This window comes from Nicotiana tomentosiformis, chromosome 4 (genome assembly GCF_000390325.3).
Source record: "Nicotiana tomentosiformis chromosome 4, ASM39032v3, whole genome shotgun sequence".
NCBI lineage: Eukaryota > Viridiplantae > Streptophyta > Magnoliopsida > Solanales > Solanaceae > Nicotiana > Nicotiana tomentosiformis.
In genome coordinates, this window is record NC_090815.1 from 6,832,931 (window position 1) to 6,849,419 (window position 16,489).

General features: G+C 36.9%; 2 protein-coding genes across 3 annotated transcripts; both read left to right on the forward strand.

Moving 5' to 3' along the window:
* The first annotated feature begins 1,309 nt into the window (after positions 1 to 1,309).
* Positions 1,310 to 3,585, forward strand: LOC104090795 (premnaspirodiene oxygenase-like). Its single transcript, XM_009595977.4, has 2 exons — positions 1,310 to 2,259; positions 2,676 to 3,585. Exons 1-2 carry the CDS (start codon positions 1,363 to 1,365, stop codon positions 3,294 to 3,296), a joined length of 1,518 nt encoding a protein of 505 aa, XP_009594272.1. The 5' UTR covers positions 1,310 to 1,362; the 3' UTR covers positions 3,297 to 3,585.
* A 7,389-nt stretch (positions 3,586 to 10,974) lies between these two features.
* LOC104090794 (uncharacterized) lies at positions 10,975 to 15,439 on the forward strand. 2 transcript variants are annotated; one of them, XR_001968175.3, is made up of 6 exons: positions 10,975 to 11,674; positions 13,046 to 13,264; positions 13,879 to 13,977; positions 14,160 to 14,261; positions 14,697 to 14,988; positions 15,293 to 15,439. XR_001968175.3 is itself a non-coding variant. In XM_009595976.4 (5 exons), exons 1-5 carry the CDS (start codon positions 11,156 to 11,158, stop codon positions 14,913 to 14,915), a joined length of 1,158 nt encoding a protein of 385 aa, XP_009594271.1. In that variant the 5' UTR covers positions 10,975 to 11,155; the 3' UTR covers positions 14,916 to 15,223. The 2 variants fall into 2 exon arrangements, 1 of the variants encoding a protein (XP_009594271.1); XM_009595976.4 differs by lacking the exon at positions 15,293 to 15,439 and having other exon boundaries at positions 14,697 to 15,223.
* Positions 15,440 to 16,489: the final 1,050 nt, after the last annotated feature.

Consider the following 16,489-nt stretch of genomic DNA (forward strand, 5'->3'; position numbering starts at 1 on the left):
GGCTTGTTGGCTTATTGGTGTCGGATTATCGGGGTAATGGATGGTGAACGGATTGAGATTTTATAATTAACAACTTAACGGTTTGGGGGCAGATTACTCAATTTTCTTATCGGGTAAACCGTTAACCCGTTAAGAATTTTATATTTACACTTTTACCCATATGTATATAAACTTATTACTACATTATTGCATAACTAGTTGTATTTAGAATGATAGAACTGTCCGTAGCTAATGGCAATCGTCTCTGTCTTCTCATGAATTATGAGTGGACATGAATTGAATTCCTCTCTAGGCTATTTTACTTAAGTGGGGTTTATTTCATTACTTCACTTATAATTAGAGTTTGAAGTGTGTCAGTAAGTGGGGTTTTCTAATTGTTTTGTGGATAACAATGCTAATGGTATTAATTGTTCAAAAACTAACAGATGCAGTTTGAAGTATGCATTTGGCCGTTTGGTATTTGATTGATCAAAAAAAAAATATTTGGTTTAGCCGATAATCGCCGATAATCGTTAATCCATTACCAATCCGCTCGTTGTCTTATTGGATGGATAGAGGACTACTATATTTATAATCCGATAAGCTGAACCGTTAAGCATAATTACCTGATAAGCATCCCTAACTGTAATGGGTAGTTATTCAATTATTACCAAGTGTTTTATTTCCCTTTTTTGTTCAACTTTGTAACATCAGAGAAATCCCTAAACTTTAAATTGGAAAACCACTGATCAATCTGGTAAGCCGAGCAATCGAAAAAGAGAACCAATAATGTCCCTAAATTTGTCCACAACTCTACATATCCAATACATTTATACACATATCTACCACTCTTTAATGAAAGAGATTCTGGAAAAAAATTTAGGCTGCTAGTAAGTCTAACTTGATGGCTAGCACCTAATATTCTTATATATTCTAATGTAAAAACATCACATTAGAATAAGCTAGCAGATACTAACATTTTGCTAATTTATTGGTTTGTTGGGATGCGGCCCTTTTTCGAAATCTGGGGATGCTTCGTACTAGAGGAGATATAGTCTTATAGCAATGTGTTCAATTGAATTCATAACTTTCGATATGGAACTTAAATTTGTATGTAAAAATTTCATTGAAATCGCAATAATTTGTAGGTATGAACCCAAAACTTTAAAGATATAATGAGTTCAATACTAAGAACCTTAAAGGTTGAACCCATCGAGTTTAAATTTTAGATTCGTCTCTGCTTTCGTACACCGGACTACTTTTTTTTTTTTTTTTTTTATGAAGATTCCAAAAAAGTAGATGAATCCTTCAATAAATAGGCATATTATCACTGAACTTGTGACAAATACTCAATTCATTTCAGACACAAGAAAACATAAAAAGATGGAATCAGTTTTTCTTGAAGAATTCAGTCTATTGAAGCTAATCAAAATCTCCATATTCCCCTTTATAATCCTCTTCTTACAACTCTGGAGTTTGAAGAAAAAATCCAAGCTTCCACCTGGTCCAGCAAAATTGCCTTTTATTGGCAATTTAAACCAGTTAATGACTCCAACACCCCACAAAAAATTAAGGGATTTGGCCTTAAAATATGGTCCTTTAATGTACCTAAAACTTGGAATGGTGCCAACAATTGTTGTATCCTCTGCTGATGCTGCTGAGAAAATCTTGAAAACTAATGATCTTGCCTTTGCAGGCCGGCCTAAATTAGTCGCCCCAAAAATCTTGGGCTACAATTATACCGATATTGCATTTGCACCTTATGGTACATATTGGAGACAACTAAGAAAAATTTGCATCCTTGAGCTTCTTAGCTCAAAGAGAGTCAACTCATTCGCGTCTGCAAGACGCGAGGAGTTGAATCTGTTTCTTCAATCTATCGCGTCTTCTTGTGGTGGAAAACCTATTAACTTGGCTGAAATGTTGTTTGCTTTAAATCATGATATAACTACAAGAATCACATTTGGAAGTAAAGCGGATGATCAAATGAGATTCAGGGCTGCAACTAAAGAAGGAACAGTATTGGTAAGTGGATTTCAGATTGGTGATTTCTTTCCTTCTCTATCATTTGTTGCTCTTGTCACAGGCATGACATCGCGGATACAGAAGATTTTCGTTGAGACGGATAGCATAATTAGCAAAATCATCGACGAGCATACTGAAAGAAACAAAAGAATCAAGCCGGAGCACGAGGATTTACTTGATGTTCTACTTAGGATTATGGAAAATGAAGAACTTGAAGTGCCTTTGACTATTGACAACATCAAGTCTATCTTACTGGTAAACATGCTCCCACATCCTGATTTTTTTAAGAGTTTACGTTCCATGTAGTGACGCTGCAAATGATATTTACATAATCAGGTCACATTAAAGGGTAAGTGGTAAAATTATTGTAATCTCACCAGGAGGTCAGGGGTTCGAGCCCTGGAAATAACCTCTTATATATATGCAGCATAAGGCTATGCACAATAGACCCTTGTAGTCCGGTCCTTCTCCGGACCCCGCGCATAGCGAGAACTCAGTGCACTAGTTGCCCTTTTTAGGTCACATTAGGTAACTCTATTTAATAGTATTAATTAGTAACTTATAATGGTAAGTACCTTGTTACTGATTGTGTAAAAATCATGTCTGTATGTATAACTTAAATCTTTTTCCACACTGACTAACATTGTTTCCTTCCCTTTGCAAAACTAAAGGAGATGATTGTAGCTGGAAGTGAAAATGCTTCAAATTCAGTGGAGTGGGCAATGACAGAGATGATCAAGAATCCAAAAGTACTAACAAAAGCACAAAAAGAGGTCAGAAATGTGGTAAAAGGGAAGCCAACAATAGAAGAGAATGATCTACACAAACTAAGTTACATCAAAATGGTGATCAAAGAAACACTAAGATTTCATCCACCTGTACCCCTTTTGCTCCCAAAAGAGTCGTTGGAAAATTGCACGATCGACGACTATGAAATTCCAGCAAATACTAGAGTTTTTATCAACTATTGGGCAATCTCTAGGGATCCAAAAAGTTGGGAAAATCCTGAAAATTTTGAGCCTGAAAGGTTTGAGAATGTAGCAGTGGATTTTAAAGGTCATGATTTTGAGTTTATTCCGTTTGGCGCTGGAAGAAGGATTTGTCCTGGAATTTCATTTGGAATGTTAAACTTGGAACTTTCATTAGCAGCTATGCTTTATCACTTTGATTGGAAGCTACCTCAAGAAATGAAACCAGAAGATGTTGATATGAATGAAACATTTGGAATGACTCTTTTCAAGACTTCAAGTTTGCATCTTGTTCCTACTCTACATTTCCCTGTACCATCTTAAGTAAATATAGTAAACACTTTTCTGTCATTTTACATTCATGTACTTTGTTGGCCAGTTTGACGTAACTGGTAAAGTTGCTGTTATGTGACCAGGAAGTCACGGGTTTTAACCGTAGAAACAGCCTCTTACAGAAATGCAGGATAAGACTACGTACGATATACCCTTGTGGTCCGGCCCTTTCCCGGATCCCGCACATAGCGGGTGCTTAGTACACTGGCCACCCATTTTACATTCATGTACTTTGTTTGTATGGGAGGAATATGTAGAGTTTACTTTGTGTTTCTCTACCCTTGCCTTTCCATTTCTTTGCAATCTAAACAAACAAAATGCTAAGGAATAAGAATATCGTTTGGACTGCCCGGATATCTCTTTCTTCTTGTCAACCATCGGGTATTCAAAACTCATTGATCTCACAACCTAAATATGACTATCATCTTTCTTTGCTTAGTTAATACACACAGGTCAAGGAGGCTAAAATCTCAATTTATGTGACGCTCTTTTCTTCTTAACCAGTCCAAAAAGAAAAATGATTTCCAGCCACATAAGTTTCAAAAAACTTGCTTTATTTTTTAAACTCTGTGTGGGGCCAAATATTTTTATATAAATTGGCATGGAGGGAGTAGTAATCTTTCATTCTTTAATAAAGCTGCCCTGCTGATGTATGTACCAAGTTTATTTAATCACATCCCATTTTTTCTAGTATTAGTGAATTTTTCTATTGACTTGTTTGTCGCTGTGCAAAACTTAGTTTTCTCCTTGTCCTTATTCATTTTGTTATTTTCAAATTTCCCAACTAGTACTCGCACCAAACGGCCAATAAAGGACAGATATATACATTGAAATTAGCACCGTTTGTAGGTTTTACCTCTCTGGAGTCCAGAATCCATTTGTGATTTTTTTTTAGCACAAGTGTGATGAAAATGTGTGTTTAAAAAAAAAGTGACATTTTTATATATAGCGATTTTTTAAAGAACGCTATACTTTAACGGAGTTTTGGCCGTTAAAGTATAACGCTTTTTAAAAGAGCGATATATATATATATAATGCCACTGTAAACCGCGCTATTAAACGGTCCCCCTCCTTCTTCCCCACACTCGAACGAGACGCCCCCCTCCCCAAATTCAAAATTTTTAACCGACCCCCCCTCCCAATTTCCTTCTAAAAATATTATAGTGGACCCCACCCATCACACAAAAAGACAAGATTGTAGGTCCCACATCCTAGCCAAGCCTTCTATTGTTGTGGTTTCCTCGTTTCGGGCTCAAACAATTCATCGACTTTCCGAAAAACATAAATCGAGGTATTCCGATTTAGTTTATGTCGAAACTCGTATAATAATGCATAGTAGTTGTTTTGAATATGTTTTCATGTTGTTTTGTATTTTTTTTGCGATTAAACTAGTATGTTATTTTTATCCGGACTAAGATATTAGTATTTTGTGTTTGTTTTGTGATTAAAATGTATTTGTTGTTTTTATCTAGTTTAGATTATTTATTTTCTTAAAGACTAGTGTTCTTTTAGCGTAGTAAAATGTAAAGTCTCTTATCATAGAATCCCTATAGTTTAAGTATCTTTTATACTGATAGATCAAATACAAACTCTGTCCATATGAAAAAAATTAATTATTTAATTTACAAAACAAATATACAAAATTATAAAAATATTTAAATTGACACACAGAAGAATTCAGGATAGCTTGGTGCTACTGGACCTCAAATATCGAGCCTGGAACTCATAGGTATATACTCTATCCAATTAAATATGATAAAAAATAATTATTTAATTTACAAAATAAACATACAAAATTATGAAAATATTAAAATTGACACACATAAGAATTCAGGATAGTTTGGTGCTACTGGGCCTCAAATATCGAGCATGGAACCCGTAGGTATATACTCTGCCCAATGTCCATATGATAAAAATTATTTATTTAATTTACAAAACAAACATACAAAATTATGAAAATATTTAAATTGACACACACAAGAATTCAGGATAGCTTGGAGCTACTGGGCCTCAAATATCGAGCCTGAAAACCATAGGTATATACTCTGTCCAATTAAATATGATAAAAATTAATTATTTAATTTACAAAATAAACATACAAAATTATGAAAATATTAAAATTGACACACACAAGAATTCAGGATAGCTTGGTGCTACTGGGCCTCAAATATCGAGCCTGAAACCCATAGGTATATACTCTGTCCAATGTCCATAGGATAAAAATTAATTATTTAATTTACAAAACAAACATACAAAATTATAAAAATATTTAAATTGACACACATAAGAATTTAGGATAGCTTGGTGCTACTGGACCTTAAATATCGAGCCCGAAACCCATAGGTATATACTCTGCCCAATGTCCATATGCTTAATTATTTAATTTACAAAACAAACATACAAAATTATGAAAATATTAAAATTGACACACATAAGAATTCAGGATAGCTTGGTGCTACTGGGCCTCAAATATCGAGCCTGGAACCCATAGGTATATACTCTGTCTAATTAATATGATAAAAATTAATTATTTAATTTATAAAATAAATATACAAATTTACGAAAATAATAAAATTGACACATACAAGAACTCAGTATAGCTTGGTCCTACTGGGCATCAAATATCGAGCCTGGAACCCATAGATATATACTTTGCCCAATTAAATATTGTATAATTATAAAAAATAATTATTTAATTTACAGATCAAACATACAATTAATATTGTTTAATTTACAGTAGACGACATGGACGTGCCGCATATGCATCCCGGACCTGTCTCCGATAAGCTATTAGTGTTACAGGGCGATCATAGGTCCGACTACGTATGGGAGGGAGAGTTACTGGCCCAGAATCTCCGCGCCAGGAGAGTGGACGACATATGGGATTTTATGAAAGACAGAGATCTCCATCCCCGTGTAGTCCAGCGCCTGCGGGATACGGGCTTCTACAGGATTTTGGAGATCGGGCGGCTGCAGCTCGACTGGTCTTTGATCACGGCCCTAATAGAGCGGTGGCGACCGGAGACGCACACTTTCCACCTGCCCATTGGCGAGGCCACCATTACGCTGCAGGACGTGGAGGTTTTATATGGGATGCTTGTTGATGGACTACCTGTTGCACTGCCTCAGGCCATAAGAGAGATGACGCGTGGGCAGTATTTGGACATGCTGCAGCAACTTACTGATTTCAGGCCACATGATGAGACTGCACACTCAGGGGCCAGTCGCATGAGTTTGACAGTTATTCGACAGCATTTGGAGATATTGCACCCCGACATCACCGGGGAGACAGATGATATGCATATTCACCGGTATACGAGGTTGTTGCTGCTCCTTCTATTTGGGGGGGAGGGGGTCTTGTTCCCGAACACTTCGGGGAACCTAGTCAGCTTGCGATTTATATAGCGCGGTTAAATACTACGTTATGTGAATATATATAGCGCGGTTAAATACTATGTTATGTGTATTGTCTTGTCGAACTGAAAAGTTGTCCGTCTGAGAAAAAGTTATTTTGTATCCATAATCATCTTTAACGCGCAAAGCATAACGCGGTTAAATACTACGTTATGTGAATATATATAGAGCGGTTAAATACTACGTTATGTGTATTGTCTTGTCGAACTGAAAAGCTACCCGTCTGAGAAAAAGTTATTTTGTATTTGTAATCATCTTTAACACGCAAAGCATGGCGCGGTTAAATACTACGTTAGGTGAATATATATAGCGCGGTTAAATACTACGTTATATGTATTATCTTGTCGAACTGAAAAGCTGTCCGTCTGAAAAAAAGTTGCCCTGGTACCAATGACGTTGCAGCTGCAGCCCTTTCAACAAACCTCTCCGCCATCTGCTTGAACGACATCCATACCATGGCAGTGACAGGCAATCCTCTTGCCGACTTCAATAACCCGTTGAAAGATTATGACATGTTTGTAGTTAGAATTCCCCATCTTCTTCCACCATCCGCATGTAAAGTCTAGTTGTGAAGCTCATGTCGCATCAACCAATGACATGCTCGCTCGTCTTCCTGCCTCATAGATTCCATGTGCCTCCGAAATTTATGCTCTTAGTGGTCTGTTGCTGCCATCCATATCAAATCATGCAGATCCTTGTTGGGATGTGCCTTCTAGAAATTGGCCTTAAAGTGCCTCACACAGTAACGTTGGTAGGCATAAGGTTCTTGCCATGCAGGCAAGTTCTCTACAGAACTTAAGATACCACCATGCCGATCAGATATTAGACAAATGTCGGAACGTTGTTTGATAACGTGCTCTTTCAAATGGTTCAAAAACAGCGTCCACGTCTCTTGGCTTTCATTGGCACAAATAGCAAAAGCTAGAGGACATATTTGTCCATTAGCATCTACTGCAACGGCTATCAACAGCTTGATATCATACTTTCCATAGACATGAGTGTCGTCTATGGATATTACCGGCTGACAATGCAAAAAACCATCAATTGTTGGTTTAAATGCCTAGAACACGTAATTGAATATATATTCTGATTTTTCCGGACTCTGCTCAAGCTTCTATTCAACAACCGTCCCAGGGTTAAAGTGTTGCAGTGCGGCCATATACTTGGGTAGAGTTGCAAATGACTTATCCCAGTTACCATAAATAATTTCAAACGCACGTTTGTGCCCGAGAAATGCCTTTCTTTTGGTAATGGTATGGTCATATTCCTGGTGGACTGATGTAATGCACTCTTTGATTTTATACCTTATGGATGCTTCAAGGTGTGGAATAAGGACAAGAGAAATCAAGTCAATATCCAAGTTGTAGTGATTCCCATTGAATGTGTCCATTTCACATCCGTGGGTGGGAATGTATTTACCCACTTGCCACAAACCTGTTTTCTTCTTGCTCGCACGCAGCATCCAATGACAACCCGTAAACCATCTGCGGCAAACAACCTTGTATACCTTCGGAGTTGACTCCCATACCGTCATCTCACAACACTCTTTTACGTTGTGTATTTTCGCCGCCCTACTTAGGCGCGCTTTATCGGGAAAAAGCATGCCCTTTGCCAGCACCGTTGGTCTAGAAACATCCCACATTGCTGTCCGAATTTCATCAAAATCCCTTGTGAGAGCATCCATATCCGGCATACTTGGCAAGTTATCAAGGTAGGGAATCTTCCTTGAATGAAACAGCACTTGGGACTCGTATACTCTTGGTCTAACGAGGGGTAGAGCATACTCCCTCGTCAAATCAGGTCCTTCATTCTCTTCCTCCTCGTCACCATCCTCACGAGGGAAGGGTGTGTCGTCTCCGGAATCATCGGCATTGTTGTCATAATCACTGTTCTCTTCTTCACTTTGTGCATCTGCTAGATCCCGATTTAATATGTCGTCTTCGGTCAATTGAGTGAGGACAGATGGTTCAACTTGCTCGTTTTCACTGCACAAACAACAAAATAATAAGCTACTGAAATTAATAAATACTTTCCATATAGTTGTATCACTTCACTTACAAGTCATAACGTGTTGACATTCCTTGATGAAAATTATCCTGTTGGTGATGACTCCCGGATGGACCACCATGATCCAATATACCAGAACTACGCATATTCCAACTGGGCGTGGGTTCATAACTTGTAAAAGTCATATCTGGCCGGTACCCCCTGTGGAATATATGAGTGTTAATACAAACTCAATACAACAAAAATATACATCGGAACACTAAGTAAAATTGAAGTTTACCACTCGTCTTGTAGATTATGCAAAGCAGGAGAGAAATTATTTTCTTGCTCCTTATTCGCCCGTGGTGATAAGTTTAAATGAGGGCAAACTCTTTCATCCGGAACCTGTCCGACAAAAACTGCTCCAGAATAACCACCCGATGACTGAGGGTTATCCCTATTATGCGCAACCTCATTATTGCGAACGTCTTCGACCTTGACGTACATTTCCAATATTTTTATCACAAGAAATTTTCGGTATTCATCCAGAGTCCTAAAAAAATCTCTCAAAGTTTCATCATCGTCGATGTTAAACTCAGTGTAACAAGCAACCCCTTGCGGAGTGATGCAATACGGATATCTTCTGATTACTTTAAGGTTCACCGAACGTTTCCTCACACTCATTTTATTACATAATAATGATACCAATCTATCGTACTCCATTGTAAGTGGCAACTTAACATGACACTGTGGAGATAAACTATAGCTCACAGAGTTATTCGCCACCACAACCTCACCCCCTAATATAATGAAACCCTTACTTTTCGCTCTTCACACATTATGAAAAAATGCTTGAGAATTTAACAAGAAGAAAAATTTGAACGAGAGTTAGGAATATTTTTGAATGGATTTTTGTAAAATTCTAACGTCTTTAAATAAGGCAATGCGTAGCTCGGTGGGCTGAAAGTTTTTAGGTATAGCGCTCTTTTAAAGAGCGCTATACCCATTTGAATTATTGTTATGTCAGTTAAACGCATGAGACTTATTAGTGGGCCCACAAAACAGGTATAACGCGATTTACAATGACGTTATATATAAAAATATTACTCTTTTTTTTAAACACACATTTTCGTCACATATGTCCAAAAGAACCACAAATGGGTTCTGGACTCCACTCTATGTTGCTCTTTTCCCCTATTTACTTATCTGCATTGATAAGAGTTGTATTATCCCAACACAACAGACATCTCAAATATTTCTAACTTCTCGATTAAACATTGAGTGCCAAACAAGCGTGGAGCTAGAGTTTGGTTACAGTTTGGTTGAGTTCAGTAACTTTGGTCCAAATAACGTATGTATTTTAATTAATTTATTAAATATATATAAATTATTTATTTAAAATCTAGTAATTTAAAGACTAGAATCTCAAATCCGTAAACTTTAAATCCTAAACGATACAAAAAAGGTGAAGGAATGCAATTGGAGAAAAGAAGGATAAAAGTTGGAATATACAAGTTGGGATGCACCTATTTCTAAGGCAATGTAAATTTCACTCAATCGCTTTGACTTTTTGGAACAATGTCACCTTCACCTTTGGATGAGACTAAGCTATTATTTAGACATAGTTGAAACTTAAAAAAGAATTTTTGAAATTATATTAAAAAATAAATTTTAAAAGTTAAAATTGTGTTTGAATATATATTTTATTTGAAAAAAATTAAAGTTTTATGAGTGAAAGAAAAAATTTCACCCAGAAACTGCCCTAAACTAATTTTTGGGGGAATTGAAATTTCTTTTTAATTCTTTTTAAAGACTGATCAAATTCCAGGAACAAACAATGTTTTCAATTTGTTTATGAAATAAAGTAGCCAAAATCTATGTCTAAACCGGTGGTAAGACAAGCACCCTTGATTTCAAAATCAATGGCCGGTAATTGTTGGAATTGTCAAAAGACTAGGGAAAAAGACCCAAAATTATTATGGGTTTTAAAACTATTTTTTTCGACAATTTAGAAATTATGGTATAGTGTTGTATAGAAATTGAAAAATAGCGCAGATTTTGTTTGAGTTCAAATTCTTTACTATAATTTTTTTTTACACAGGCAAGATATCTATGAATAATCTTCCACAAAAGGTAAATATATAATCTTAAAAATAACCCAAATTTTGTTACAATATGTAAATTTGACCTTATAGTATAGTAATTTTTTTTACTTGTCAATATTCTTAAATATTATTACCACTACCAAAAAAATTGAATTCGGACAGCCGCCAAAAACTTCTCCTCTATCATCTCCATCTCAAAGTCCACCTCACTCTCACTCTCACTCTCTCCTACACACACACACACACACACACAGTGCTCTGACAACCAAGAAATGATCTTTTCTCTGTCTTAAACTCAAAACATTAATCACTCCAAAAAAAAGAACAACATATCAATCCCATATAATGGCTTCAATCAAGCCATCTTCTCGCTATGCCGATGCCACTTTTTCTTCCATAGATTCTTCCCCCTCTTCCTCTACCGATCTAACTCCTCAAACCCACAACCACCGCAATCACCACCCCTCTAATATCTCCTCACGCGCTGTCACGCGCCCTCAAGCTCCATCCACTACGCGCCACAATTTAGGCTCTTTAGTCAAGAAATTCGTGGAGCACAAATCCGGGTCATCATCTTCTAAATTAAATCAGAAAGGAGAATTAAAACTGGCGGATTTTGTAGCAGAAGATTTGAAGAAGACGGCGAAAAGGGGTACTGGTTTGAGTGCTTTGCATAAGAAATTGTTTAAAGGAGTGAAAAGAGAAGAAGGTAGTGAGAAGAAAAAGGCGTTGATTGAAGTCAAAGGGAATACTAGGACTTTAGCTATGGTGCTTAGAAGTGAGAGGGAGCTGTTGAGTATGAATAAGGAGCAGGAGAATCAGATTGTTGAGCTTAAATTGATGCTTGAGGAGAAAAACATAGAGGTATGTTCTTAAATTGTGTAATTTGCTTAATGCTAGAATTCCATTAGAATCCACTTTAGTCTTAATTTTTCCCTAAAAATTGATTTCTTTTTGCTCAAGAATAGTGATAAGTGTTTTATATGAGGGTGGTGTTTGGCCCCAACTCGAAGGAGAGCCTTGAAGTAATTGGTAAAGTTGTTGTCATGTTACCTGAGGTCACGGGTTCAAGCCGTTTAAATAGCCTCTTGCAGAAATGCAAGTTAAGGCTACCTACAATAGACCCTTATGGTCTAGTCCTTCCTCAGACCCGCGCATATCGAGAGCTTAGCGTATCGAGCTGACTTTTGTTTGGCCCCAACTCACGAGCACCTTGACTATTCCATGTGGTACTCCTACTGCATTTTTACGGGACGTTCACATGTTTTACATTAATAATTGGATGTTAACTTGCAGTGAAATAATTTGACCAACAATGTGGGGTTTTATTAAAAGTTGCATCTTTTTAGATTATGTAGGGATTAAATGTGAGGAAACTCTCAAAAAGTAGTATTAGGTGATAGGTTATAAGGATAATTAGCACATGTGCAGATCTTTTGGTTCTTTAGTGAAAGGAATTTGGTGTTAGAACAATTGGTTTGATAACTAGCTTTCTTTTAGTGTATGCTTCTGCTAAAATGGTATTGATGTCTTTGGTTGTTGTAGTTGTTAATTGCATACTGTGGGAATTTAGAAATGCTCTTATTGAAGATGGAACATTAGTTGTCAAAAATGTGGGGGTGGATGACATTACAATACATGATATAGAGGGGCGGGCCCATTACTCACCTCGTTTCAGATCGTGCGCCACTGACCCTTAGCGATTTTTCTCGGTTATAAGAAAAATATTATGGCACATTGTTTATACATGTGGAGTTGCAAGCTGCATATCTAATTGAATATGCCTATATATGTTAGCATTAGATGGAAGGGGAGTTTTAGCGTAACTGGTAAAGTTGTTGCCATGTGACCAGGAGGTCACGGGTTCGAGCTGTGGAAACAACCTCTTGCAGAAATGTAGGGTAAGGTTGCGTACAATAGACCCTTGTGGTCTGACCCTTCCCAGACCCCGCGTATCGCGGGAGCTTTGTGCACCGGGCCGCCCTTTTTTTAATGTTAGTATTAGATTACAGGATCCAACAACCATGATTGGCTTTTTATTTATCTGTTTCTTTTGTTTTTCTTGTATGAGTCTTGGAGTTGAACTAGAAAGAAAAGACAATTAAAAATTGTGTCCCTTTCATCTCCAACAACTGGAAATTGGAAGGTGGATTTAATATCTTGTTGCCGCATTATGACTTGAAGATTATATAGTTCTGTGATCTCATTTTCTAGTTTATTTACAAATGATAACAGGTTGAGAAGTTAAAGGATTTGTGTTTGAAGCAGAGGGAAGAGATAAAGTCACTGAAAAACTCCATATTATTCCCAGATGTTATGAATTCTCAACTTCAGGAAGTTTTGGAAAAGCAAGGCTCAGAACTCAAGCAGGCAAAGCAGCTTATACCAAATCTCCAAAGGCAGGTCACTTCTCTTACAGGCCAACTACAGTGCCTTGCTGTTGATCTTGCCGAGGTAACCTTCAGCTTAAGATGATCACAGACTTTTTACACTGCTTAACCACAAAGGCAAATTAGCAAAATTCGCTATGATGTGAAAATTTAGGTGTACTAGTGTGCATAGTCAGCAATTAAAGTTCAATACTGCTATATTACTGTTCTTTATTGAGCCGAGGGTCTATCAGAAACAACCTCTCTACCTTCCCAGGATAGGGGTCTCTACCTTCCCAGGATAGGGGTAAGGTCTGCGTACATACTACCCTCGCCAGACCCCTTTGTGGGATTCAACTAGGTTGTTGTTGTTCTACTGCTGTATTACTGATTGGAGAAATTTTTTATATACGAACCTTGTTAAAATGTTTTTCCACGTTCCTCCTTTTGCATTGGTTAAACGTCTAGTAGGTATGCAGATTTTTTTTCCACCACAGTATTAGATGGAAGTCAAATAACACTTCAATCTCTTAATGTGGTCAAGCTATGTTCTTTACAACTAGACTGAGGAATTATTTACATCATTGATGAGTTCAAATCATCATATTGCTTATTTATCCATTTTGTTTGGAGGTAACAAAGGCGTCATATCCTGTCGAATCCATTTCTGCAAATGACTGATTTATATATTTCATACAGGTTAAGGCAGATAAGTACTCTATAAGAGGGTGTTATGATTCTCTTAGTAGCTCCCCAAGGACACCAGATTACGATCAAGAACAAGCAGCGTATTCTCTGGTTAGTAAGTTTTAACGATAAGCTGATCTAGAAAATGTGAAACAAAGATGGTGGCAAACGAACAATAATGATATCTTGCATAATAATTGGACATACACTACAATGTTTCTGCTCCAAGTTAGGATTTTATGTTTCAAGCTTAAGCTTCAGAGAGAGAGTTAACTAAGTTTTTCTTCCTCTAGGAATTCAGTTCTGAACCCACAATTCCCGGAAGTCCAGATGACATGCTTCTCAAGGACTTAAATCCGTGCTTAACACCTTATTCTACCAAGACGAAGTCCAAGGTAAGTGTCTCATGATCCAAAGAAAGCCGCATGAATTGGTGTGTACTATTTGAAGCTTCGACGAGTACCCCCTTAGTATTAATAATTTGATTAAGTAACAACAACAATAAACCTAGTGTAATCCTCCAGGTGGGGTCTAGGGAGGGTTATGTGTACGCAGACCTTACCCCTATCTTATGAAGGCAGAGAGATTGTTTCCAATAGACAATAATAATAATCTGATTAAGTACCTCTATTAATGTGGTTTTTTCTTGTGTCCAAAAGGGAACCTTTCAAAGTTATAGCTTCATTCGATATATATTGCATACATGTCAACCACCAAGGTTAAAAATCCTGAATCTGCAGTCCTTTGAAGTTTGAAGTATGATTTCGAAACATGTTCAGTTCTTGCCAAGATGAACTGTATTTTGACATCTCAATGTGATTTTCTTTTAGGAATTTGAGTTCAATTCTCCAGATGATAAGAACTTGCTTAAAAACAATATACAAGTGTACTATGAGACTAGCTACAGCTACAATTCTGGTGCAAGCAAAGTATCGAAAAGTTCAGAGTGTTGTCAACGTTCAAAGGAAGCGAAAAGTTCAGTTCCTGCAGCTCGCAGATCTGATGAAAGTAAATACACATACAGAAAGCAGATCCATAATAAGTTCTAAGTTATCCTTTATCCTCAAGATGCTTCTAAGGCTCAAATTATTATTGGTGAATGCCTAGTAGCAGAGCCAACAGGTACTCTCAACTTCCAATATTATGTAGAAAACAATCCTCTTAAGCTTAGCGCCCCCCCCCCCCCCCAAAAACCCCACCTTTCTGAATGTAGAACAAGTTTCTAGTCAGCATTCATTTTGTTTGTATGGTATAAGACATGCAGGCAAGAGATAGAAAGTACAATAATAACTACACCGTAGTCTCAAACAAGAGCTAGAAAGTGATCACATTTATTTAAATTTCGTCGTTCTTTTTTCTTTTTTCTTTTTTGTTTCAATCCTCAGTATTATTTAATTATGGTTAAGTGACAAATGTTTATGTGCAGGACACTTGTATTTATTCATTTGATGCAAATATCGTCGATTGGTAAGCAAGTTTTTTCGCATTTTTATGCTGAAAGCTCTGCAAATAGGTGAAGTAAGAGAGAATGGATACAATAGGTAGTGAGTGCTACACCATGCAAGAGAGTTTTCACAAACTTATTTGGATGTTCTTTGGTCGAAAATGTCAGTAAAGATTAATAAAAAGCTTAGTTTCTCTAATAGGCTCATAAAGTTTCTGAATTCAGTTGTTATCTTCTTTTTCCTTTCCCTGGAAATATTTAAAGCATCCATCTATCTTGGTAGCAATCCACCATTAAGTGCCATTCTCACAACCTGAAAAATAACTGTCACATTTCCAAATGGAAAAAACAAAAAAATCATCCCATCAATCTAAAGAAATAATTAACATTTCCATCTAATATTTAGGGGTTGATTTCCACCATTATGATCTGTAGCACTAACTTAATTATGAAGAAAAGAATTAAGGGTCATATTGAGTTGCACAGTAAAGGCGAGTCTTGGATCAACAATAAATTTGTCTCCGTGTTATCTATAAGTTACAAGTTCTAGCCGTAGAAGCAGCCACTAATGCTTGCATTAGTGTAAGCTGTTTACGTCACACCCTTGTGTGCGGCCCTTTTTCGGACCCTATATGAATGCGGAATACTTTATGCATTAGCTGCACTTTATAGAGTTGTATGGTGTTAAAAAAAAAGGCAGCCCGATGCACTAAGCTCCCGCTATGCGCGCGTGGGGTCTAGGGAAGGGCCGGACCACAAAGGTCTATTGTACACAACTTTATCCTACATTTGTGCAAGAGACTATTTCCACGATTCGAACTTATGACCAGAACGTGATATCAATTTTATCAGTTACACCAAGGTTCCCTACTAATAAATAGAAAAAGGTTGAGATATTAGGAGAGCTTACAAGATCCAAGGAACAAAACAGCAAAGAGGACAAGAAAAACATGAATTGGCTCCAATCCTCCTTTCTTGTCTCTATCAAGATGCAATATTCCCCTCTTTGTTATATTCTTCTCAAACTTAGCCACTTTCCTCTCTGCAACTCTTTTGGAAGTTGTCTACAAAATTTCAGAAAAATATCACTTTTATTACCATAAATTATTTCTTCAAAACATCGGCTTTTGCACTGTTTCTTTTGTTACATATTTGTTAAATTCTTTTTCAAACTATGTC

Bases quoted from the DNA above. Each gene is read 5' to 3' on its own strand.
- LOC104090794 (XM_009595976.4), top strand. From the start codon at position 11,156: ATGGCTTCAATCAAGCCATCTTCTCGCTATGCCGATGCCACTTTTTCT. The intron at 13,978-14,159 runs GTTAGTAAGTTT...TTCTTCCTCTAG, and splicing joins AACAAGCAGCGTATTCTCTG to GAATTCAGTTCTGAACCCAC. The intron at 14,262-14,696 runs GTAAGTGTCTCA...ATTTTCTTTTAG, and splicing joins CTACCAAGACGAAGTCCAAG to GAATTTGAGTTCAATTCTCC.
- LOC104090795 (XM_009595977.4), top strand. From the start codon at position 1,363: ATGGAATCAGTTTTTCTTGAAGAATTCAGTCTATTGAAGCTAATCAAA. The intron at 2,260-2,675 runs GTAAACATGCTC...GCAAAACTAAAG, and splicing joins ACATCAAGTCTATCTTACTG to GAGATGATTGTAGCTGGAAG.